Source organism: Lygodium microphyllum, chromosome 21, assembly GCF_053477565.2.
Source record: "Lygodium microphyllum isolate KBCC chromosome 21, Lygodium_microphyllum_v1.1.10, whole genome shotgun sequence".
NCBI lineage: Eukaryota > Viridiplantae > Streptophyta > Polypodiopsida > Schizaeales > Lygodiaceae > Lygodium > Lygodium microphyllum.
The window spans coordinates 108335612-108361519 of record NC_141155.1 but is presented as its reverse complement, the minus strand read 5'-3'; the positions used below and the strand labels follow the sequence as shown (position 1 = coordinate 108361519).

General features: G+C 40.7%; 1 protein-coding gene across 5 annotated transcripts in view; it reads left to right on the top strand.

The window, feature by feature from the left end:
* The window catches only part of LOC148018403 (glucosamine inositolphosphorylceramide transferase 1-like), a 47213-nt gene extending 31616 nt beyond the window's left edge, over window positions 1-15597 (top strand). For all 5 annotated transcript variants that reach the window (XM_087661190.1, XM_087661192.1, XM_087661191.1 and 2 more), the window contains one exon: window positions 13281-15597. In XM_087661190.1, the coding sequence (XP_087517316.1) occupies window positions 13281-14960 (1680 nt within the window). In that variant the 3' untranslated portion in view covers window positions 14961-15597. The remainder of the gene's footprint in view (window positions 1-13280) is intronic.
* The last annotated feature ends 10311 nt before the right edge of the window (window positions 15598-25908 follow it).

Here is a 25908-nt window from a genome sequence, read left to right as displayed (position 1 = left end):
GCCCACAGGCTCTTTCTAGTCACTGCTGCTTGCTCAACAAGGCACTTTTCCTTGTCGAGAAAAGTGGTGCATAAGGTCTCTGATGATGGAGATACATATGAAGGGCCATACTCACCAATCTTCTTGCACATCAATTTAAAATACTCTGACTTGGTTGCATGAAATCGAATGTGGTTATGATAAAAAAAACGTGTCACTGATGCATCCACCTCTTCCTTTTTCTTGGGATCCCAACTAGCATCAAGTGTGCTCTGTCTACGTGCAACATGTGGCGTTGTTGATGCCATGGCCGATGCAATGCTTGTAGTAGGTGTGGTGGTAGCACTTCTTGATGCTGACCCTGCTCTAGACACATTTGATGGGGATGGTGTCATAAAAGTTGTAGGGTTAATTGCAACACGTCGTGGTCTAAATGTAAGATAAGCTTGTTGACCTGCTACACGGTCAGGAAGCTCCCTTTGCTTCTCCAATGTCACATTCGGACAAAACTGTACCTTTGAATTTGACTCATGTAGAAGATGATCTCGGACCTGATTATGCATAAAATGGAACAAGTGGCAATTGGTATTCCATATTCTAATATTTAAGTAACTTTGAAAAATTAAAATCAATAAAAATTCGAAATACAAATGCTCGGCTCAATGGATTACCTTGTTTGCTCCACTAGTTCGCTTATATGGGCAAAGCTTGCAAGCCCATGGTCGGGATCCTCCACTACTCAATGGGTGGTCAACATTTACTTCTTCCCACCATGACCAATCATCGAACCTTCTTCCTCAACCACTGGCCCAATGAGCGGGGCAGGAAGACAAAGCCATTTTGGGCTGAAAATTGAAATAAAAATGGCTCGAGAGAAATGAGAATTCGAGTCTTGAGAGAAGGAAGAAGGCTCAAGAGTCAAGAGTCAAGAGAGAAGGAAAAAGGAGAAAAGGGAGAAGGAACAAGAGAAGAGGAGAAGAATGGAGAAATTGGAACTTGAAGAAGAAGGAAGACTCAAGAGAAGAGAAGAAGAAGGAAGAGAAGAGAGAAGGTCCAAGGAAGAAGGAAAAAGAGGTTAGAGGCGGGAGGAGACGGGGGGACTGACGGCTGGCCATTGATGGGGGGATCGGTCATTGGGGGCCGTTGCAAGGAAGTGGGACAAGAGGCGGGCGGGATGTGCGTTGAGCAGACAGGAGAGAGGTGGATGGGAACGCGCAAATGATCGAGCGGGAGGAGCAGGCGGCGGGCCGAAGGTAAGTGGGTACCACGTGGCGTTCTGTGTCCCGTTTTAGATAGGGAATGTTCCACAGATTTGCAATGCGTTTCATGACAGCTTTGTTGCAACAACCAACACCCCCCCCCCTCCCCTCCTAAAAAAAAGAAATAATCAAAAAATTTTAATCTCCTCTCCCTGTCGTTGTTGACAGGTGGTGGGGGGGGGGAGGGGGGGGGAGGGAGAAGACAAAGAGGATGATGGTGATGAGTACGAGGAGAGAGGCGGCGATGACGTGGTGAAAGAAGAGGAAGTGAAGAGTAGTCTGAGTGGATGAAGAGAAAGATGACGACGCTGTCGAGGGAGAAGAAGAAGGGCCGATGATGAAGATCGTGATGATGATAAAGGAGAGAACAAGAATGAGGCTACGGGCCTACAAAACTCCCCGTTGCCATGCAAAGTAGGTGGTGGTCACCGCCACTGCCACCACCACTCCACCTTTCTCCCTATGTTCCCTCCCCCCCCCCCCCCCCCCGCCCCCCCCAAAGGAAAATAACACGTTAAATTTTTTTTTCCTCTCCTTGCTACCGGCTTGTATGAGAGAGAGAGAGAGAGAGAGAGAGAGAGAGAGAGAGAGAGAGAATAAATAATCCAAGCGGTCTCCTTCCTTTCCCCTCCTTAGAGGGTGATCACACGCGTTGCTCTTCTTTTCTTTTCTTCGCGAGTTTAATCCCCATCACAATCGAGAAAAGTCACCTCGGCACACTCCCTTTGACAAGAGAGAGAGAGAGAGAGAGAGAGAGAGAGAGAGAGAGAGAGAGAGAGAGAGATTCATAAGCTGGAAGTATGGCCTCCAAATGGAGAGAGACGCACCAACGGTAATCCCACATCCAACAATGGAGCCGCCGACCAAGGTGTTGTTGCTAATTCATATATGAATATCAATGTACTAATTGCCTATTCGTGAGTCATAGGCTATATCGCTTTGGTATGTGCTTGAATTCATGTAAAGGAGTAGCTTGAATTTATTCCTATTGTTATGATATGGCATTTTGATTGTTGCTTTTAACCCAACTTAGTTGCATACGGCTTATTTGTTGATAGAGCAACTACAAGGAAGAATTAGTCAAGGCTTATGAATGGTATAGTCGTTAAAAGAACGACATTAAAAGATTGTGCATACAAGTGCTAGATTAAAGCATAGTCAAGGGTTACAAATAGCATAATTGCTAAAAGAATATAACATTAAGAATTGTGAATAGAAAGTTCTAATTTAAAGTTTGGATACTTCAAAAGTACTTAGCCCAAGAGCCTAAATATTAAGAAAACCTAGATTCTAGCTCAATGCAAGGCCTGTTGGAGTCTAGTTGCTTGAGACCATCTAACACTTATATTATCAAGTGTTTTACACGTTATGCCTATAACATGCTTGATATATGGAAATAATTTCTTGTTTGCTTCATGGCTTGACTAAGAGCTAGTACAAGAAATTAATCATAAAGATTAAAACTAAGATGTCTTGAGATCCGTTTGATAACTACTACTTTCATCAAGCCAATTCGGGGTTAGAGCAGACACGAACAACTCCAGGTCTCAGTGGCAAGTGGAGAGCTCAAGGATTAGGAAACCCCGAGACAAAGTAAAGACTGATACTTTTGTACGTGTTGGAAAGAAGGTTGAGTTATCAACCAATGTAAGTGACCTATGGAACCTACGTCGTGCACAATTTTTGAATCCTTAATATATACCTTAGTCGAAGGAAGGGAGTGCTAAGTAAAATTTTGCATAGTGTCGCTCTTGACCCCAAGGGGAAGAGCGGATATGCGATAGAAATGTTATTGTGACTTGTTTGGAAGAGATACAATTGGTTGTTGGTTGATCAAACAACACCCTAAATGCTTTTACATTCAACTAATTGTTGGATTGTGGCTTGGATGATTATTCCAAGTACTTGTGATTGATGGTAAATGCATGGCAGAGGTCTGTGATGATAAGTCGCCATGGGGATAAAAGAATGTTTTCTAAAAGATGATATTAGGGCTGACTGCCTTGTTTGTGCTTGATTCCTAAATGAATTAATTAAGGAAAGGATATTTTGCATGGGTGGACCATCTCCAAGATCGCACCGCGGACTAACTCGAGAAGGACACTGCTCGATTCACGGGCCAAAGGTTGGGTGGTGAAAAGGCCAACCACAGAAATTGTGTTTCACTCCTAGGCCACTTGGAGTCAGGTGGAGCTCTGGACACCCCTTGCCAGCCCGGAACAGAGTTGAAGGCTGCCGTGAGCCCGACGTCTGTGGCATTGGAAGATTCTATTCTAGATAAAGGATGGAAATTATGGTGTCATGTGATTTGGACCGGGTACTTTTGCTGGGCAGAAGGGATATATAACTTTTCATGTATGGGCTGGAGACAAAGATTAACTCGAAGATCAGTTAAGAAACTTGTTTGACAAAAGGGCTGCCAGCTCTATTTCATGGTAGTATTGTAAATTAGGCGAACGAACCCCTTTCCCTAAAAGGCCTAATTAAGGAAGCTGATTTTAAATGTCACACATAAATGTTATAAGACCTAACTGGAATAATAAAACTACCAAGGGAAGTGGGTGGGCAGAATCCATGACAGGTTTGTCCTATGGTACGGTGGTCCCAGAGAACTGGGAGGCTTTCCACAAGGTTTTACTGTCGTCGACCCTTAGGTATGGTTAAGTTTGAACTCCATTCATACCGTTTTAGGGTACCGGAATGGGACTATGCTCTAGGGGCAGAGAGGTTGAGTGGCGCATTCCCCCTCGTTTCCCATTCTCTTTGAACCAAGTGCGGCATGGATTTGGTTTAGCTTGGGTATCTTTGCATAAAGTAGGATGTCTAGGATCCAACACTAGAATGCTGTTAGGAGACCTTAACCACTAGAAACACAGATTTCAGGTCGATCCTAGTGGGTTCGGCCATGAATGTTCCGTTGCGAGGCGGATTGGAGAAACCCTAGGCGACAAACCTGTGACATTCCATGGGAGTGATGGGTGGCGTCGCTTAGACTTGTCTCTCGATGGACCGCTAAAAACGTGCTTGGGTGGATAGCTGACAGGCGGGCACGTTACATTTGTGCTGGGGACAGTGATTCCGTGTGTCGAGGGCCATTCGAGCCGTTTCCTGTTTCTATGGGTAGGGTCTTTGCTCACTTACACACATTGTCTCTCTCTCCCGCCTAAAAGAAAAAAGCACTCAAATAAGTATACAACAATTTCTCTCTCTCTCTCTCTCTCTCTCTCTCTCTCTCTCTCAAATAGCACTTAGCCTATCTTTTTTTATTGTTCACAATGCACACATACACAAACTCACACACCCGGCAAACTTTTTTTCGTAATGAGTACTTACACTATGAAATCACATGAGCAATACAAAAGTCATGCCAAAGAAATAGAAGAAATTGTCATATACCAGGGAATCAAGTCCTCCCTAGGAAGAAGGCTAGCATGCTGAATGAGATCTAACTGCCAATGTAGAAGACCCTTGAGCCTAGCAATATATCCTTGGAAGCTAGAGGCCGAGTCATAAATGAATACATGCCGGGTGGTCGAGTTGTGCCAATAGCTCCAAAATTTTAGTAAGTGGAACAATATCTCCATATCTTTCAAAGCTCCTAATCTCGAATAGCAATTGTTTTTTTTTTTGCATTACTAGTATGGAATCCTCTTGCTAGAAAAATTTGGATCCCTCTATTTGATACTCCGAGAGTTGTGGTTGGGTTATCGCTATGACCCATAGATTGGGTCTTTGCTAACACACACACACACACAAACAAACAACCCTCTACATAGATTGGGTCTTTGCTAACACACACACACACACACACACACACACACACACAAACAAACAACCCTCTACATAGATTGGGTCTTTGCTAACACACACACACACATACACACACAAACAAACAACCCTCTACATAGATTGGGTCTTTGCTAACACACACACACACACTCACACACACACAACCCTCTACATTTATATCAAACCTCTCTCTCTCTCCCCCTTGGACCCCACACTCAAATAAGTATACGATAATTCTCTCTCTCTCTTTTAAATAGCACTTAGCCCATCTTTTTTTACTATTCATAGTGTACACATACACACTCACACACCCCACAAACTTTTTTTTCGTAATGAGTAGTTATACTACATCAAATCAAATGAGTGATACAAAATTGATGGCAAAGAAATAGAAGAAATTTCCGTATGCCAAGGAACCAAGTCCTCCTTAGGAAGAAGGCTAGCATGCTGAATGAGATCTAATTGCCAATGTAGAAGACCCTTGAGCCTAGCAATATGTCCATGGAAACTAGAGACTGAGTAAAAAATGAATGCATTTTGGGTGAGCGAGTTGTGCCAAGAGCCCTAAAATTTGAGTAAGTGGAACAATCTCTCTATATCTTTCAAAGCGCCTAATCTCGAACAATAATTGTTTTTTTTGTGTTACTAGTATGGAATCCTCTCGCTAGAAAAATTTGGATCCCTTTGTATGATATTCGGAGAGTTGTGGTTGGGCTGTCGTTGTGACCCTTTGACTAGGTCTTTGCTAACACACACGTGCACACTTTGTTCCCCCCCCGATTGCTCTCAAATAAATATACAACCATCCTCTCTCTCTCTCTCTCTCTCTCCCTCTATCTTTCAAATAGCATTTAGTCTATCTTTTTTCACTATTCACAATGCACACATACATAAACTCACACACCTCACAAGCTTTTTTTTGTAATGAGTAGTTATACTATATCAAATCGTGTGAGCAATCCAAAAGTCATGGCAAAGAAATAGAAGAAATTGGCATTTGCCAAGAAACCAAGTTTTCCCTAGAAAGAAGGCTAGCATGTGGAATGAGATATAAGTGCCGATGTAGAAGACCCTTGAGCCTAGCAATATGTCCTTGGAAACTAGAGACTGAGTGCATTCCGGGTGATTGACTTGTGTCCACAGCCCCAAAATTTGAGTAAGTGGAACAATATCTCCTTATCTTTTAAAGTGCCTAATCTCGAATAGCAATTGTTCTTTTTTTTTTTTTTTTTGCATTATTACTATGGAATCCTCTCGCTACAAAAATTTGGACCTCTCTATTTGATATTTGGAGAGTTGTGGTTGGGCCGTCACTGTGATCCTTTGACTGGGTCTTTGCTAACACCTATTCTCTTTCCCCCCCCCCCCCCCCCCCCCCCCCCCCCCCCCCGAAAAAAAAAACAACTTTTACATTTGCAACATCTCTCTCTCTCTCACGTGTAGCTTGTGTCACATGCGAGAGTTTTGTTTTGAGTTTCTATCCATAATGATTGCATATATTGATGGCTCCTTGTACAACTAAAGTTGATGTTGGGTATGGATAGTGGACCATGATGCATGCAAATATTGATGCTATGTTGAATGTTCATTTGCATCGTATAGAATAATGAATAATGTCAATTTGTGTTTTCTATATTATACGAGTCGTACGAAACCTATAAAACCCGTTTCATGCCTCTTGTTTCAGAAACCCTTGGCAACTATGGCCTTCAAAGGGTGTGGGCAATTGGTTGAAGAGGAGTAGAGAGAGAGAACACTTAGGGAGGAGAAGTGATAGAGTGAGGATGACAAAGTGAAAAGAGAGATGGATGGATATCCAAAACATACCCTTTTATAGGGATTTTTGGAAGCCGATTGTTGTCTCCATGTTGATAAGAATAAGAAGGTGGGCCTAATCTTGGACATTGAGAGAGGACACGATCCTCGGTTCCATGCTGGGACCATATGCAAAGGTGCAACCATCAATACATGTTTGAAAATCCATGGCTCTATCCTAGACTGATGAACCTAAAGATATTGGGTGGTATGTTGAAAAAGGACAATGAAGGCCACCACGACATAGTAGCCTTTAGCTTGGGTACATTTACATCCAAGGTAAACACTCTTCCATATGCACAATATGCCCATCCTTTGGAAGAAGTCAACAATACATCCAATGTTTCTAATGATTATGAGCAATTATCAAGTGAAATTAAGACGATGAATGAGGGGATTAACAAGTTGGTAGTTGCATTTACCATGTTCATTGAAAAATTTTACCCTTCTAACAACCTCTATCATCTTGAATGCAATACCAATTGAACCTACCTTGCTCAATCTTCCAAATCAGCATCAAGGACCTCACTTTGTTTTGATTTGTTGTATAGCAAAGTTAGCATATCCCAAGAGAGAAAGAAGAAGATAGAGATTTGTTCCCTCTTGTTTAGCGGGTCTACCTTGGCTATGGAACTTGGAGATAGAATTTACAGCCCTTCGATGGTTGTTCTAGCGTGTGACCTTTGATATGCACATGGGCTAGTTAATTATTTCACAGTGTGGGATCGAAGACCTCGAAATATCAGTTGGTGCCAATGGCAAAAGTTGTAATAAGTTATGTTTGATAGATACTAGGTAACACCCGATGTTATATTTTGGCCTAGATCAATTTTTTGGCCAGTGGTGACATTAGAGACTAGGCATTAATTAATTAATTAATGTAGGTCTAAGGATTGATAACTACTGAGGGATACTCGGAAGACAAATTGGCTTATCCAATTTAATTATTGGTTGGTGGAATTATTTTTATGGACACTAGAATAATTATCAAATTAATTTTGAAAATTAATATTTTGAAACTACTTTAATAAGTTGCATGATGTTGAAAAATGGGACTAAAAGGCTGCCACTTAGTAAAACTTGCCTATGTAAGTGGAAATAACGTTTTTGGGACTGGTGGAAGTTTATTCCAGCCATTGTGAGAGTGAAAGAGGTTGTTAGAGAGCAAGGAGATGTTGTTGGTCCACCATGGACCAGTTCTATAGTAGGTGACAACAGTTGGGAGTCCTCCAGATGTAGGTGACAATAGCCTAAGGTCCTTCTGGTTCAGGTGATAGCATATAGGAGGGGGCTATAACCTTTTGGTGGTTCTAAGTTTTAGATGACAGTTTTCGTGGCTATTGAGCAGGGCAGCAACAAATTTTTAGCCTTTCTTGCGATGAAACTCTTAAATTTCTCTCTCTACATTACTCTCCTAGTGATGGACAACTTGGTTATGTAGTGGATCTTAGATGTACTTGGTTTGCATCTAGGGTATTATATGTTAACAATATTTTTGCCGTTGGGATCACTATTCAATGTGCTAGTCACTGTGAGTTGGTATTCATATGGTGTGGTTTGCACCTAGGCTCTAAAACTATACATTTGCAAGGTCATTGACATGCATGGAATACATGGAATGTACATTTTGTTATGATGTGCATTTACAAGGCATGTATGGGATACATGGATAGTGTGTAGTATAGATTTGCAAGTGATGCAAGAGAAGCACAATTGCATAAGTTATATGTGGTTTGCAGCTAATGTATACTTTATATGGCTATCACATGGTACATTATTGCTATGAGCATTGATTATGCTTAGTTTATGCATTACTTTGCCTTGGTGGTCGGAATATTGGTGGGTTTGGTAATGTGGATACATCCCTTATGGTTTTGACAGTGGTTATGATTCATGTGTGTGGATTGTAACTGTTTAAGTGATTGGAATTTCACATGCATAAGGCATGAACATAATTAAGCCATAGATGCACATGTTGTTTGGCTACGATGCTTGTATGTATCTCCAAATAGTAGCAACGGATGCTTTGGTACGTTGTAGTGCAATTGAGGGTAATTGCAAGTATTTCAAGGTGGTGCTTTGTTACAAGGGTGTCAAATTTTATTGCTTTGCTTAACATTTGATTGAAGTTAGTTAAATGTGCTAATGTGATATGCACATGTGAGGTGCAAGTTAATTATTTCATAGTATGGGGCCCAAGACTCCGAAATATCAATTGGTGCCAAAGAAAAAAGTTGTAATAAGTTATGTCTGACAGGTATTAGGTGGTACCTAGTGTCAGATTTTGGCCTAGACTAATTTATTGACCATTAATGTTAGTGGTGACATTAGAGACTAGGCATTAGGTAATTAATTGATGTTGGTTTAAAGATACTTGGAACACAAATTGGTTGGTGGAATTATTTTTTTGGGCACTAGAATAATGATCAAATTAATGTTTAAAATTAATTTATTTTAAAAATTAATTTAATAAGTTGAATAATGCTTAAAAATGGGATCACATTTTGTTTCTTAGTAAAACTTGTCCACACAAGTGGAAAAACGTTTTTGGGGACTAGTGGAAGTCTATTCCAGCCATTGAGAGAGAAGGCGGCTATCAGAGAGCAAGGAGATGTTGCTTATGTGATTTGTTGCCACCACAGACCGGTCCTATAGCAAGTGATAGCAATTGGGAGCTTTCTAGATCTAGGTGTCAGTAGCCCAAGGTCCTTTTGGTCTAGGTGATAGCATATAGGAGGGGTCAATAGCCTTTGTGGTTGTCTTAAGTTGTAGATGGCAGCTTCCATGGTTGTTCGAGCAAGACAACATAAAATTTTTAGCCTTCCTCTTGATGAAACTTTGAAATTTCTCTCTCTACGGCATTCTCTCTTAACCTATCAAGTTATCTCAGTAAAACCTAGCCATTTGAGTCGTCAAAGATGGAGATATTGGAAAATCTATGTTGTGAGCCCTTATTTATAGCAAAAATTGGAGTTTGAGTCACCTTGGGCTGCGCGCTCAAAATTGAGGGCCTAGGATTTGAATTCTGACTCAGCAGCTCCACGATCAGCAAATAAGGAAGAAAATGATGTGGGTTGATAGTCCATTGCAGCAACAAAATGCAGCCCGCCAAGTGGAAAACACAGGCAGCAAGAGTTTGGAAGGTGATGAGATTGGATGGCAATAGGAATGGGTTGGCGATGGCTCCTCTAGTGTCTAGGGCAAGGAGGCTGGATAGTAGGGCACCACCTTTGGACAGTTAGGCGGCATCTCCTTTGGTTGGGCAGTAGCTGCTCCAAGGGGTATGGGCAGCTAGGTGAAAAGGGGAAGGGTGAGTGAATACATGGATGCCCACAAAATGCCCTTTTATAGGAATTTTTGGTCATTTTTCCTACCAAATAAAGATAATACTTTTTTCACAAATAATTTATTTGGGGGTTGTTCTAATGGAGTAAAATTGGGCATGTATGCCTGCCCCCTTGGCCAACAACAAAACAAAATCCACCCCAACCCCCCACCTGTGCCAATTGTAGTCATCATAAAACTTGACAAAGCACATGCATCATAAGTGGAGTGTCCATTGTGCATAGGGCAGCATGCATTGTAAGGAAATGCTAGGCCAAAGAAAAAGAAACTCATGACTGCATACATTGTAAAGAAATGCTTGTGCAAACAAAGTGAAACACAAAAATCTATGACAACATGAGGATTCCAGCTTGTAGAATGCACACTGAAAATGATACAAGTGGGGCCTCAAACCCCTAGTGTCTCAATGATCGGGGAAGGGGTGAACTGAGAATGACATCAGAAACATTGAGAACAACTCTATATGTGTGTCATACTTGTTTCGGGTTCGACTTGTGGCGGATTCCGAAACATAGCCATAACATTCCATCCGTGATATTGATGTTGATAGAAGCAATGGAGGGAGCGAAATGCAATTCTTTGGGAAGTAGGATGTTTGAGGTGACTCTGGGCAGCAAAAACACATATATGGTGGCTGAGATGGAGTTAAATGAGTAGTAGCAATAGGAAGAATGTGTGAGACTCTGCAATAGAAGCAAATCAATACAAAATGCAGAGAAAGGAAGATGAAGCACAGATGGAACAGAAGGAAAACACTCTAATTTGATTGCAATAAAAGGCTAGTTAGTCGTTGGCATGTTGCACATGTGAGTGCCTCATTAGTGATGGTGCTAAGATGGCCAATGTCATGAGGTTGGGGTTTTATCCCTCAAACAAGGTTGCACTTTGTGTCCAAAAAATGCTGTAGAAGATTTGAGCAAGTGGTGAAATTTGACCCATTGAAGTGAGTCTTGTCGTCACTAAATGCATTCTTAGTTGTTGTGGAAGAATGAAAGAATGAGTGAGGTGTTGAATGTGTGGGTTGTGTTGGGTAGTAGACAGATGTTTGGCTTGGCACTACTATGTGTGGCACCAAGGTGCTTGCCATGGTGACTCGGGGTGGTTGACCTATGGACAGTTGTAAGAGTTGATAGAAGGTGGATGACCCACTAGGCATAGACAACTGGGAAAACCATGTGGCCATTTGAGTGATGTTTGATTTGACTAGATACAAGTTGCAAAGTTGGTAATGAAACAAATTTTATCATTTGGAATTAAGGACTAATGAAAAAAGCAACAAAAGGTGTCATCTTGTCAAATTCAAGTTGGGGCAAAGCATAGTAACCAAAAATTGCATTTTGCCTTGGCAAAATAGAAAACCTCGAAACACAAAATGTTTTTTTTCGTGTACTGAAAGGGGATCATGAAGCAAAATCTTTTTAAAATGGTTTCTTTGAAAAAAAAATATGCAGGGTGTTTTCCTTTTACAGACCAGTGTTTTTCCACTCATGCATGCCATCACCTCCTCCCTCTTCCTCCTCGACATCCATGTCCGCCTCATCTCTTCTTCCTCCTCCTCCTCCACCTCTTCCACACACTCCACCTCCTCCTCTTGCCTTGGGCCTCCACCTCCTCAAGCAACATATGCCTCCCCACAAAGATTGCACACATGAACACAAGTTTTCACTTTTACCTTGCATTGTGTATTATGCATATGTTATAGCATGTATGTTGTGATTTTTGAATTGTGAATGCTAATTTCTAAACGAGTAGGTGAAATGGATTTTTTGATAGGTTTTTGACTTTTGACTCCATGATCAAGGTGGAACGACCATTTTCATTTTGTGGATCCAGTGTCTTTCTCTAATATTACCAGTATATACTATATAGTAACTCCAAATATCATTATAAATATTTTTCCAAACCTCAAAACCTTGAAACCTCGAAGTAGCCAATTAAACAAAAGGCAAAATGAAACCTCAAAACATGAAACTGGATGAATGATGAGCTGTTTCTGGTGACTATGGGGCAAAATCTGATTGGGAGCTGAGTATTTTACACGATTTTTACCCACATGTACTTTATTTGTGTTTCTACATGAGTATCTTCCAAGTCGTGGATAGAATTTAGCTATAGAATTTGTATGCCATGTATTGGATTTTCCTTCTTTATTTGACAAGTTTAAGGTTGGACCTTCTCAAAGTGCAAGATTGACTGGGATCAAAGGCTAAAGATATCAGTGGGCTTGTTGTCTAATGTTAGAAAAACTTTGTCAAATACAAAGGTATCATAATGTAGTGTACCTGTATCATGTACTTCTACATGTTCAAAGAGGGACATGGAAATTAATGAGGCGGTGTTTTGCCTTACTGGATCTGGACAAGGATTCCACTGGCCAATTCAGCAGACGTATTATTATGCAATGTCGCATGAAATCTTGGAGCTGGAATGGCCTGTCTGATTTGGCTTCCCTAGTATGCAGCTATGACAGGGTGTTAAATTTTGGGAATCTGATATGTATCCACGCGTAAGTCTTGCTTTAAACTATGAGTTTTGAATTATGGATGCATGATCATCTCAATGTGTGTATCTTGCTTTAATCTATGAGTTTTGAATTACGGATGCATTGAGTCTCTCTCCGTTGTCCAATGAAGTTGCAAGTTGTTTTCTGTTTTTTTGCCAAAGCGATCTGTGTTAGCGAGTCTACAAGCTAATTATTGTTGAGACATTTAGAATTTTGTAATAAGTGCATACACACCAGGTGACAACTGAGGGCCATCCAGATGGGGGAACGCTGTTCCTGTAACAAAATGTGATGGGGATTGCTGTTCAAAATATGATGGGTCTATATCTCAAAAGTAACAGCAGCACATTGTACATATCACATTTGCACCATGTGAGGTTTGCGCACACACATAAACGGCAAATATAAAAGTGTGTATGCCATCCCACAACTCTGTCCTGTTCCTTGCTTTTTGCCATCCTTTGTCACATCTCTGTCCCCATTCCCCTGTCCCATGTGATTACGGTGAAGTTATGTGTAAAATATTGCTAATGTTAGTTGTTCATGCATTTGGGTGCCAGCATAAAGAGATGGCTGTTTACTTTTCCCAGGTCTATATGATGCCAGAAGGAAATGAGAAGGGTGACCTTCGTCTTTATAGGGCGCTGAATTTCCCACTTGAATGGACTTTAGACAGAGTTCTTATAAAGAGGCCTCTTGTGGATGCAACAATGATTGAATATAATGGGAACTTCTGGATATTTGGTTCAGACTTTCACAGATTTGGTTCAAAAAAGAATGGAGAGCTTGAGATATGGTATGCAAGCACTCCATTTGGACCTTGGAAACAACATAAAGGTAACCCGGTACACAATGAGGGTTCAAGTTCTGGGGCCCGCAATGGTGGCAGACCATTTGTACATGAAGGGCTTCTTTACCGGGTTGGACAAGATTGTGGTGAAACTTATGGCCATAGGCTGCGCTTGTTTCGAGTGGAGACACTGTCCAGAGACCACTTTCAAGAGATAGAGGTTCCTTTGGGTGTGGAATTGTCAAAAAAGGGTCGTAATGCTTGGAATGGTGTACGTCATCACCACATGGATGCCCAAAAACTACCTTCAGGGCAGTGGATTGCAGTAATGGATGGAGATAGGGTTCCATCTGGTGACCTTAATGCTAGATATCTATTAGGTGCTCTTTCTTTCCTGGTGCTTATTTCTCTTGTTCTCCTATTTGGCATCATTTTTGGTGTTGTGCGATGTGTCTTCCCCTTGAGCAAGTGCCTCAGTGCCGGAAAGAGGAGTGATGTGTCTTCTGTATGGGTACGGCCTCAAGTCACATCAAAATTACATCGGGCTTTGTCTCGCTTGAACAGGAGTACCTCTGCTATAAGAGGCCGTGTTAGATTTAGCAGTTGTGCAGGTGCATCACTTATGCTTATGTGCTTCTTTCTTAGTGTTGTATCGGTCTGCATTGGGGTCAGGTCCTTTTTTGGTGGGAATGGGGCTGAGGAACCATACCCAGTAGATGGCCAATATTCACAATTCACAATGATAACGATGACATATGAGGCACGCATCTGGAATCTGAAAATGTATATCAAACACTACTCTCGCTGTGCATCAGTTCGTGAGATAGTGGTGGTCTGGAACAAGGGGCAGCCTCCAAATCCTGAAACTGATTTTGATTCTGCAGTGCCTGTTCGGATTCGAGTGGAGGATAAAAACTCCTTAAACAATCGTTTTGAACCTGATCCTGAGATAAAGACTCGTGCTGTTTTTGAGCTTGATGATGACATCATGATGACATGTGATGACCTTGAGAGGGCCTTCAAAGCCTGGCGACATCATCCAGAAAGGATTGTTGGCTTCTATCCTCGTCTCATTGATGGGAGCCCTCTCAAATATAGGAATGAGAGGTATGCACGGAACAAAAATGGGTATAACATGATCCTGACTGGTGCTGCTTTTCTGGACAGTGAGATTGCATTTTCCAAGTACTGGAGTAAAGATGCAGAAAAAGGGAGAGCTCTTGTGGATGAGCTTTTTAATTGTGAAGACATCCTTCTGAACTTTATTCTTGCAAACAGTACAGGTTTGCGTATTGTCGAATACATCCATCCTGCTTGGGCTGTTGATACTTCAAAGCTTTCCAGTTCGGCTATTAGCAGAGACACCAAAGTTCATTATATGAAACGAACTAATTGCCTTCTGAAGTTTTCTGAGCTCTATGGTGGCCTTCCTTTGAGAAAATGGGAGTTTGGTAGTCGTGGTGATGGTTGGGATTACTAAGGGGCTGGCAGTCAGTTGCAAGCAGCGCAAGCTGTGCATTGTATACATAACAATGAGGCTTGGCCATTACCACTAGCTTGATTTGTTATTACTGTTGATGGTTCATTTCACATTGCCCCCTGTATACACCTGGTCTCCTAAGGCGACTTAGACTGCTGCTTGGAGTTTTGTCTTTTGTGCCATTTTTTGCTACCTAAAACTCTTTTACTTGTTTTGTTCATGTGCATTGGCTAAGCAATTGTTGGGACATTTTGACCGGTGCCCAACCAAGTAAACAGAAGCTGAAGCAGCAGCTCCATGTTATGACTTGAAAGTTTGATTTCTTATCATGGATGTCCTAAGAAACTCATTGTGGACAGAAAGGCAGGGGCAGAAACATATTGACTGCTCGATGCTATTTCCACTTCAATTGGAGGGGTATTTTTGATGTCAATGATTACAAGCAAGACTTGACAAAGCTTTGAATGTGGAGGAGTCATCATATAGTCCCTAGTGATGTGGTTTTCTGCATCTACTTGCAGCCTCCATTTAAAACCCTCCTCCAAAGGGAAGAGGTGGCTGTACTGTTTTTTTCAGTGAAATTTGTGCATACACATCAAGGATGGAAATGATTTATTGGATCTTGTCAGTATAAACTCATTTGTGCTATTTAGTTTCAAAGTTGAAGCTTGCTCACTGCAGTTGGTGAGTTTAGGGCCTCGTAGCACTTTGTTTATTGCTTGAAGGATGTTGGTATCTCTAGATGACATAGTAGCAGGTCAATCAAACCATCCTTCAATGAGATTTACATGTAGGAACTTGAGAGGTGGATTCAAGTTTTGTACATTTGGCCTAGAGCAAGAAGTGTGGTGTCCATGCGTGTGATTTATCCGTGTACTACTTTAAGGTCCACCAAGGAAACCAGAGGGGGGTGGTGTTTCAACTTGATTAATTTTGATGTAATCAGCGATGTGATTAGGATTGCCAATTCTTGTTTTCGTGACCACACTTTCCAATGCAGCATTCTTGGCCTCCCACTTAACTGAGTGAATGCTGATTTCTTCTCTGGTGCAAAACATGCTATGGTAGCAAATGGTGGCTCAATGATTGTCTAAGTTCAAGTGTTGGATGGCTGAGATTTCATTTCAGGTGTACTCATTATTGATGGAAGTCATACAACTAGTTCTTAGCATCACTAGACTGAAACATCCAACTTTCCATCTCACATTTGGATACCCCCTTCAACATTTATGGTGCAGTCATGTGAGAACTCTTAAACCATATAGTCACCAAAGTGAAATTTATGTTGCATGTTACAAGCTAATGTTTCACAAAAAATAGATTCAATAGGTAGTACCTCAACATCTATGGTGCAGACACGTGGGGACTTTTCGACTATAAGAGTCACCAAAGTGAAATTGACATCGCATATTTGAAACATATGCTTTGAGGAGCCTTAATTCTTGGCTCTCTTTGATCTTTATTTGCGAATCTAATTTAACAACTAAGTAGATTCAACATGTAGTAAGCCATGAAGTTGTTGACAATTATATTCACAATTGTGGAAGTATTCTTGTATTAATGGAGAGACATTGAGGGTGTGTAACTTGATGTTGGCAAAAGCCTTATGAAAATTGTATCTTTCAAGCTAGTCTAAAGCTCCTTTACATTGTGGTAATAACTCAATGCATGTGACTAAATACAAGGCTTTCACTTCTTGAGGTTTATTTTTAGTAGAACTTGGTTGGATATCAATAATTAGGTAAGTAGCTCAATAAGGGAAGTATACAACACAATACCAAACTTGGAACCTTTGAGTGATTTAAGATTTGATGGAGGTGGCATGATAATGGTGGCTATAAAGGAAGATAAGATATGGTAGCTATAGTCTAGAAATATATACTTTGGTTAGGGTTTTGTTGAGTCTAGAGTCTGAGATTTGGTGGAGAGATTTATAGGAGTTTCAGAGTACAAGCTATTCTTTGAAGAAGGCAATAAAACATTATCTTAAAACTTGTTTGTTTGTTTGTTTTTTTTTTCTTGGGCTAGGGAGATGGGGAGGTGTAATGCACTTGTACTCAATCACTCACTTGACACGGCATAAAAAGGTAACACAATATGTAAGAGTAAGGTATACTCTTGTATTATTCAATGAAAGAAACGATACAACATAGGAACATCCGAAGACTACACCCTCATGACGTTGCATATATAAGGGTTCACCATTGGCTATAGGGAATCACACATAGTGGAAACCAAGTAAGGGTTATAGTCATTACTACTTTCTATGTAGGTATTTTTGGCAGCAACACCATGATATAGCTACAAAGCCTATACACTCACCCCACACAATGAATTGATGTCTTTAGCAATCTAAGGGTAGCACTTACTGACTCATTCTAGGGTCTTAATATAGCTCCTAACAAGCTAGTTGGTCTAGGACTTTGATGCATTAATAGGTCTTAATGCAACCTTTTCTATTAAGCTGGTCAGTGTTTGCCTCATTATGACTTGGGGGTCTTAACACAACTTTCTTATCAAGTCGATCAGTGTTTGCCTCATTAGGACATGCATAAAGAAGTGGTAGGCTACCTCCTTGGCATTCAATGGTGGCTTGGTAGGTATAAAGTGGGCTTTTTTGGGAAAATAGTCCACCACTATAAAGATGATGGTATAGCCATGGGATTCGGGGAGTTCCACAATAAAATCCATGCTAATGATGTCCCATGGCCAGTAAGGTGCTGGCATTTGTTGAAGTAAACCTATTGGCTTGGAACATGGCGCTTTCACCAGTTGGCAAGTGGTACAAATCTTGACATAGTCTATGACTTCCTCCTTTATGTTTGGCTAAAAGAATTGTTTCTAAAGGGCCTCAAGTGTCTTGCTTTGATCCTTATGTCCCCCTAACTTTCCATCATGCACTTCATGTAGTATGAGTTTCTTCAACTCTACACTATTGGGAATGTACAATCTCTTGCCTACAAACAAAATTCCCTTCTCTAGGATATACATGCCATGAGGAGTCCTTTCAGCTCTCACTTTTTCTATGATATTGTGCATTTCTTGGTCATGGTCTAAAGCCTCTTTCACTAACTCAACGAAGCTGCTTTTGGCCACACTCATTGCCTTCAAATCGGCCTGGCAACTTAGTACATCTACTATTTCTTTTGTGGACCCCAGCTTGTGTTTGATCTCCAAGTCAGCCAAGAACTCGAGCCATTTGGCTTGTCTAGTGGACAACTTGGGTTGGTGGGATTAGAAATATTTGAGTGATATATTGTCTGTGAACACGTGTGTGTTTGTCTTGTACATAGTGCTTCCATTTTCCATTTAGTTTCTCTATCTGCGAATTTCTTGGATTCATAAGCTACGGGATGCCCATCTTGCATCAAAACTCCCCCAATGCCATAACCCAATGCATCAGTGGAGATTTCGAAGGGTTTGGTTAAAGTTTGGCACTTTGAGTATGGGGATCTAACTCATACATTCTTTCACCAACTCAAAATTGGCTTGTTGCTCACTCCACCATGTGAAATTTCCATTTCCTTTAGTAAGGTGGGAGAGTGGGGCAGCTACCATGCTGTAATCCTTCACGAATCTTCTACAAAACATCACGAACCTTAGGAATTCTGAAACTTCTCTAACGGTCTTTAGCACTGGTCACTTCTTCACTACAACTACTTTCTTGTTACTTTGATGCCTTCCTCATCTATGATGAACCCTAGGAATTCTAACTCCTTCACTGCAAACTCACATTTTTCGGGTTTGGCATATAGTTTGTGTTGTCGCAACTTCTCAAAGACTAATCTTAGGTGTTTCTTGTGTTTCTCTAAGGTTTTGCTATACAATAGGAGATTATCTATGTAGATAATGATAAATACATATATCTCTGGTCGGAATACTCCATCCATTAAGCCACAAAAGATACCGGGCCCATTGCTCAATCCAAATCCTAGGAGATGAGGCACTCAAAGCTTCCATATCGGGTACAAAAAGCTATTTTGGGAATATCTTCTTCAACTATACAACTTTGGTGGTACCCTGACCTAAGATTTATGCGGTCAAAACATTTGGTGCCATGGAGTCTATTTAAGAGGTCTTCAACTAAGGGCATGGGATACTTGTTCTTGACGGTGATCTTATTAAGAGCCCTATAGTCTACACATAATCAGAGCCCCCCATCCTTCTTCTTGACAAACAACATTGGGGCACCTAAGGGGGACTTGTTGGGTCGGATAAATCCTTGCTTTTCCAATTCATGTAATTTTTTCTTCAATTCCATGAGTTCGGTGTGATTCATGTGGTATGGGGCTCGAGTTGTGGGATTGCCCTTGGGATTAGCTCGATCTTGTGGTCTACCTCTCTTTTGGGGGGTAGGCCTTTGGGTAGTTCTACTAGCGTCACATCTGCATATTTCTCAAGGATTACTTCCACTTCTTTGTTGCTAACTTGGGGTTTGGGATTCTTGGTGACCTCCTACTCTATTGGTCAGATCATGCATAAATAAACCATGTCTCTATGCTTCATCGATTTCTCCACTTGTTTGGCATTGTAGGTTATGATGTGCAACCAAATATTTGTAACTTGTTGAGGTGTTACTTGGATTGGAGTTCCTGGTTTGCTAGGTGCTGACTTTGTAGTTTGACACAAGACTTTAGGCTTGCTCTCCTTCATTGGCACTTTGATTGATGTCCTACCTAGGAGTTGTAACCTTTCACATGGTACTCTTATGCCCTCTCCTTGTATATCCAGTAGCATTCCATTAATTCATTTTCCAAACATTGCAATGACATATTTGTCATAGAATTGTCGGCCCAATATGACTTCAAAGTCATCCATGGGAATTATTAGAAAGTTGAGCCTGGCCTTTTTTTTAACCTGCTTCCACTTGTATTGCAAAGACTTGCTTGACTTCCTTTGCACAAAGGTCACTATTAATCCTTCTGGGGCCTTAGACAGTTTGAGTTTTGCTGCACAATCTGGTGTGATAAAATTGTGAGTGGCTCCTGTATCTATCATGATTGCTTGATCCCCTTCACTCACTCTTCCCTTGAGATATAAGTGCTGTACTGTTGCTACTTGAGCTGCCATGCATTGGGGACGAGCACCAATTATCCTCACTCTTGGGTGGCCTAGACTCTCTTTACTTCTAGTGGGCTTTTTTGGATGTGTGGGGGTTGTGGCTTCTCTCCTCCATAAGCACTTGTGATTGTTACTTGGACCCACTTGTTGAGGCTATGTCTTTCATGGGGCATTTGTTTTGATAGTGGGGTCCCCCGCACTTGAAACATCTAACCCCTATGGTTGAGGCTTGGGGTCTCCACCATAATGTACTTGATCTTGTAGACCCATAAGATGCACTAGGGGTTAGTCTTTAGTAGTGGTTGTTTCCCCACCATCCAATTGCTTCTCTTGGTACCAAGGTTGATTGTGATGTGGCTGGGGTTATTCTCGAGATTTGACCCTGAATCTTTGAGATGGCACCTCTTAGGGGATTGGGTCTCAAGGCCTAAGAGTTGATGGTAAGGTTGGTGTTGAATCTAGCTTGACTCCCTTGGGCTTTCCTCCCCCTTCTAAGTTGACTAATCTTTCTGCCATCCTCATGGCCTTTGCCAAACTAGTTGGTCCTTGTCTTTCAATGTCTCTCCTAGCCCAATGTTGCATGCCGAATAGAAATCCATGTAACTTTGTGTCTATGTCCATGTTGGGTAGTTGTAGCATCAACTGTTTATACTTGCTAACATACTCCATCTTTCCTTGTGTTTGCTTGAGATTTCCCCACTCATTTTTAACTTTGAATTTTCTCATTTTTGAGATGAAGTCTTTGAGTTCCTCTTGAAGTTCTTCCCATGAAAAGACAATGCATCCTTGCTCTTGTTCTAGTAGGTACCAGCTAGCAGCGTCTTGCTCTAGATAGATGGCTGCCACTTCTCCCTTCTTCCTGTCCTTAGTGATTCTAGGATACTTCAAGTATTTATGTACCTCAGTAATCCATTTCTTCAAAATCAAACTGTCTCTCTCTCCTTTATACTTAGTGGGTTGGGACATCTTGAACTTGCCATAGTTGTCTTCTAAATTCTCACTCTCTTTTTCATTATTTTGCCTCGTCTTTCTTCTGTCCTTCTTCTTGCTTCCTACTTTAGCTTCCTTCTCCTTGTCTTTCTTTGTATCATGAGCTCTCCTAGATGTTTCCTCACTCGCTAACCTATATGCCAATCTATCCACCTCTTCTTGTAGTTTGTGTCTCTTCTCTTCCTCTTATTGTTGTATCAGCTACTCCCTGTAACCTTGCTCCACTTCAAACTTTCTTCTCTTTTCCTCTTCTTCCTTCATTTGCACATTCCTTCAAATTGAGTCTAACAAACCTGACATGTCCTCCAACTACCTCTCTAGTCTAGCTACTTTTTCTTCTTGAGCTCCTATCCATTTTTGGCCTTAGCTATTCTTTCTCTCTTCAACCACTGGGATTGGTGCATTCTCTCTGTTGTTCTCCATATTGTTGTGGGGAGCCACACCTTGGCCTTGGTGTTGTTGACGTGAGGTTGCATTTCACCTCCTCCGAATGGTGGTTGTGCTGCAGGGAAGTTGCATCATGTCTTCAGATGGTGACTCGTGTTGAGGTTGTCATGCCGGGGACATCATGATGGGGGTTGACATCCCACGGTTTGGGGCACTGGATCTTCTCTCTTGCTTTCATGAGCACTCCTTCACTATGAGTAAGATTTGCTTTGATACCAAGTGTAACGCACTTGGACTCAATCACACACTCGACAAAGCATAGAAAGGTAACATGATACATGAGAGCAAGGTCTACTCTTGTATTTTTCAATGAAAGAAATGGTACAATATAGTCACATCCCAGGATGACACCCTTGTGGACGAAGCACATGTGAGGGTTCACCATTGGGTATAGAGAGTCACACATAGAGTGAAAGCCAAGCAGGGCCCAGAGTCACTACTCCCTATATAGGTGTTTCTGGAAACAACACCATGGCAAGCTACAAAGCCCTTACATGTGGGGGGGGGGGGGGGGGTGGGTGGGTGGTGGGAGGGGACGACAGAGGTGGTGTGGGTTTTATGAGTGTCAAGGTTGGGGATAAGCCAGATGAGTGGTAGGCCAAACAAGGTTATAATGCACAAATTTTCCCATTGGTTAACCTCGAATATTATTTGATTATAGAAGGAATCAACACAACATAAAGGGAGTTTTTGGAGTCCACAATCATATTTGGTGTCCAAATTCATTATTCCAAAAAAAATAATATTCATATATGAGGAATGAGGTTATTTCCATTGAGGGGATCTTACACATTAAAAAAAATATGGTACGTATCATGTATTACTAAAATGTGATTCTCACTTTATTTTATCTCATGTATTCATTGCCAACTTAGAAGAAACTAGCATGCCCAAATTAGAACCATTCTTAAGAGCATCAATACAAATCAACCATCAAGTTGCATCAACTTAAAATAGCTAGAAAAAAGTCTTCCCTTTTCTTTAGTTAGTGTCTTTAGTTAGCCATGATTTTTTGATCTTGTGCCCTTAAGTTGATGACTCTCTTTTTTTGGCCCACCCAAAAACTAGGCTATTGTATTCACTTATGGTTTTTCCAAATTTCCTTAAATACATGTATTTTTGGGCATTTGTGATTGATTTGTGAATTTTAGAAGTTTATTGGTTGAATATTTAAAGAATTTGATGTAAAGCAATGATGATATGTTGCTTCAAGATTTTCTTCACACACACACACACACACACACACACACACACACACACACACACACACACACACACACACACACACACACACACACACACACACACACACACACACACACACACACACACACACACACACACACACACACACACACACACACACACACACACACACACACACACACACACACACACACACACACACACACACACACACACACACACAAAACTCTCTGTCACTTAGAGCCTTGTTTTCCTAGTGGTTCTTTTCATATATTATCCCAAATTGGGTCCCTTCAAAATCTCTTGATAGAATTCATATTTTATGTCTATTGACATTAATAAGCATTTAACTAGGCAAACCTTCGTAACTTATTAACCTTTTAGGAACACATACACGTACATATACACACTCATGTTTACACATAATTGTTATTTACATGCACACATGGTTAAATATGCCTATACACATAAATGTTCCCACTTGTAGGTTTATATGTGTGCATGAACCCACATGCAATGGATGTGTGCCACACATGCATGCATGCAAAGTGTGTGCGTGCACGTGCGCGCATGTGCACGCGTGCACACACACACACACACACACACACACACATGCACATGCACACACAATACATAGCTTGCTACCCATCTTGACAAGAAAATTTGCTCACTATCAAACTTGAATCGATAACTCATAATGGAACAAATTTCGAGTCTATCGTGTCTACCATTTTCACCAAGTGAGCAAACAAAGCTCTCATCAATGGAAATGTACAATAGGAATTTTCCTTACCTGGCATGCTTAATCCAATTCTTTTTTGAAACCACCCATTTGTGCTTTATTTATGAATTTAATTCAATCAAGCCCTAAATATCTTATCAAAAGATACAATTTTGTCGCATTTTGTTCCTTGTTGTCCAACCTTTTCACTCTTTCATTAGTTCATATCTGTCTATTACTGTCTATTAAGGAACTAAGTAACCAAATATGCTTAGCATATACGAAGCCAACATACATAAAAGAAAAAGATTTGAATCTTTATTAGCTCATTATTACTATTATTCCCAATGGATGTAATTGTTATTATTTATTTTAGTTTAATTTAGTAGCGAATTGTTTTGGACGAAGGCTTGTTTTCTTCTATAACATGAATTTTTTTTCCAAAATCTTAATCAATATCCGTGAACGTATGAATGCAAATCTTCATATGCACAAATATATAGTTCTAATTATCTATATATAAACCTATACATAAGCATTAAAATTCTTTAATGATTTTTCTATTACTTAGACTTGTGTACAAATAGACACATCTAAGCTTTGATTGGATAGTAACAATATAACCTAGTGAGCAAAATTCAAAGAGCCTTGGTATAACTTTTATTTGACTACTATAATAAAAACACCCTATTGATGATGATCATCCTAATCATGAATTTAGTAGCACCATCTATCTTTTCAGCTTCTTGAAATGGGATGCATTCTTTAAAGTAGATTTGCTTGCTTTGTACATGCTCCATTGGTTGTGCTGCTTAATTATGTTATCCCCATCCATTCTAACCTCAAACAAAATATCAATTTTAAAATCAATGAAAGTATCAACAATTTCACTATTGAATTAAATCTTTTTTAAAAATTCGTCCAAATATATAGTTACTTCTTAAACAATTCTAGGCAATGAAACTCTTTTTATTTCTATTGGTCCAAATGTATCAAAGACACTAGTTTCTTATCTAATTCCAGATAGCAAGGGGCAGATCGTAAATGGCCCCAAGCAATATTTCCCTCCAATCAAAGAAAACAGATGGTAGTGCAATTAACACATGCATTATAAGGAAATGGAAGCATAGTGAAAGCTATTTCCAATATGATTAGGTGGTGTCACTAAAAGAGTATCTATTAGCGTCTCTATTTGGGTCACTATGTGCACCATGACACTAATAGTGATGGTGCACTAAGAAAAAAAACACCAAAACCTGACTGTGGTATTTTATAGGGTTGTAACGAGCAAGAGCAAGAGAGAAAAAGAGAGAGGAGAGAGCTCAAAGTAAGGGAGGTTGAGAGAGAGAGAGAGAGAGAGAGAGAGAGAGAGAGAGAGAGAGAGAGAGAGAGAGAGAGAGAGAGAGAGAGAGAGAGAGAGAGAGAGAGAGAGAGAGAGAGAGAGAGAGAGAGAGAGAGAGAGAGAGAGAGAGAGAGAGAGAGAGAGCACAAAGAAGGAGGAGGTGAGTACAGAGGAGAAGGAGGGAAGCAGCAAAGGAGAAGAAGAAGAAGGAGAGAAGTGCCAAGGGATTCTTTTTTGAGCTTTGAGGTGAGTGCATTGTCTGTTCTCTCTTGGTTTTTCTCTTTCCTTCGCTTCTCTCTTTCTTTTTGTTTATGGAGAGATGCATAGAGAGAGCAGGGAGAGGGAGGGAGGGAGGGAGGGAGAGATAGAAATAGAAAGAGAGAGGGAAAGAAAGACAAAGGGAAGGAGAGAAACAGAGAGAGAGAGAGAGAGAGAGAGAGAGAGAGAGAGAGAGAGAGAGAGAGAGAGAGAGAGAGAGAGAGAGAGAGAGAGAGAGAGAGAGAGAGAGAGAGAGAGAGAGAGAGAGAGAGAGAGAGAGAGAGAGAGAGAGAGAGAGAGAGAGAGAGAGAGAGAGAGAGAGAGAGAGAGAGAAATGAAGAGGGGTGGAGAGAGAAATAAAGAGAGAGAGGGAGAGAAAAATGGAGAGAGGAATAGAAAGAGCTATTTAGATGACAAGCTCAGCATGTGTGAACATTGATGATGGACTGCCTAGTTAGATGGGTTTGCATGTCTACACTTAGCACGTCAATGGTCATTATAATCCTCACATAGCCAATGACTTATCACCTATTATATTTGGTTTGTTTCACCTACCTACAACTCGCATAGTTATAGCACAATTGATTATTATAGTCAGTTATGCATTGTTTGACTTAGTAAGTTACTTTTCTTTATATTGTATCTTATCTATACTTTGTATATATATATATTTATTATATGTAAAAGAAAAAAAAATCAATAAGAAAATTTTTTGGCATCCATCTCTCTTCTCGTGCTCTTGATTGAGCTTCCTCTTATGTGTATGATATGTTTCGATGTAGTAAGCAAATCTCCCCACCACACAATTCCTGAAATGGTATCAAAGCAGTGCCATTAAGAGAAGCTGGTTTTGAAAGCTAAAGTGAAGGAGAAGAAGCAAGGATTTGAGTAAGCAAGCAACAGGTAAAAAGCTTTCCCATTCT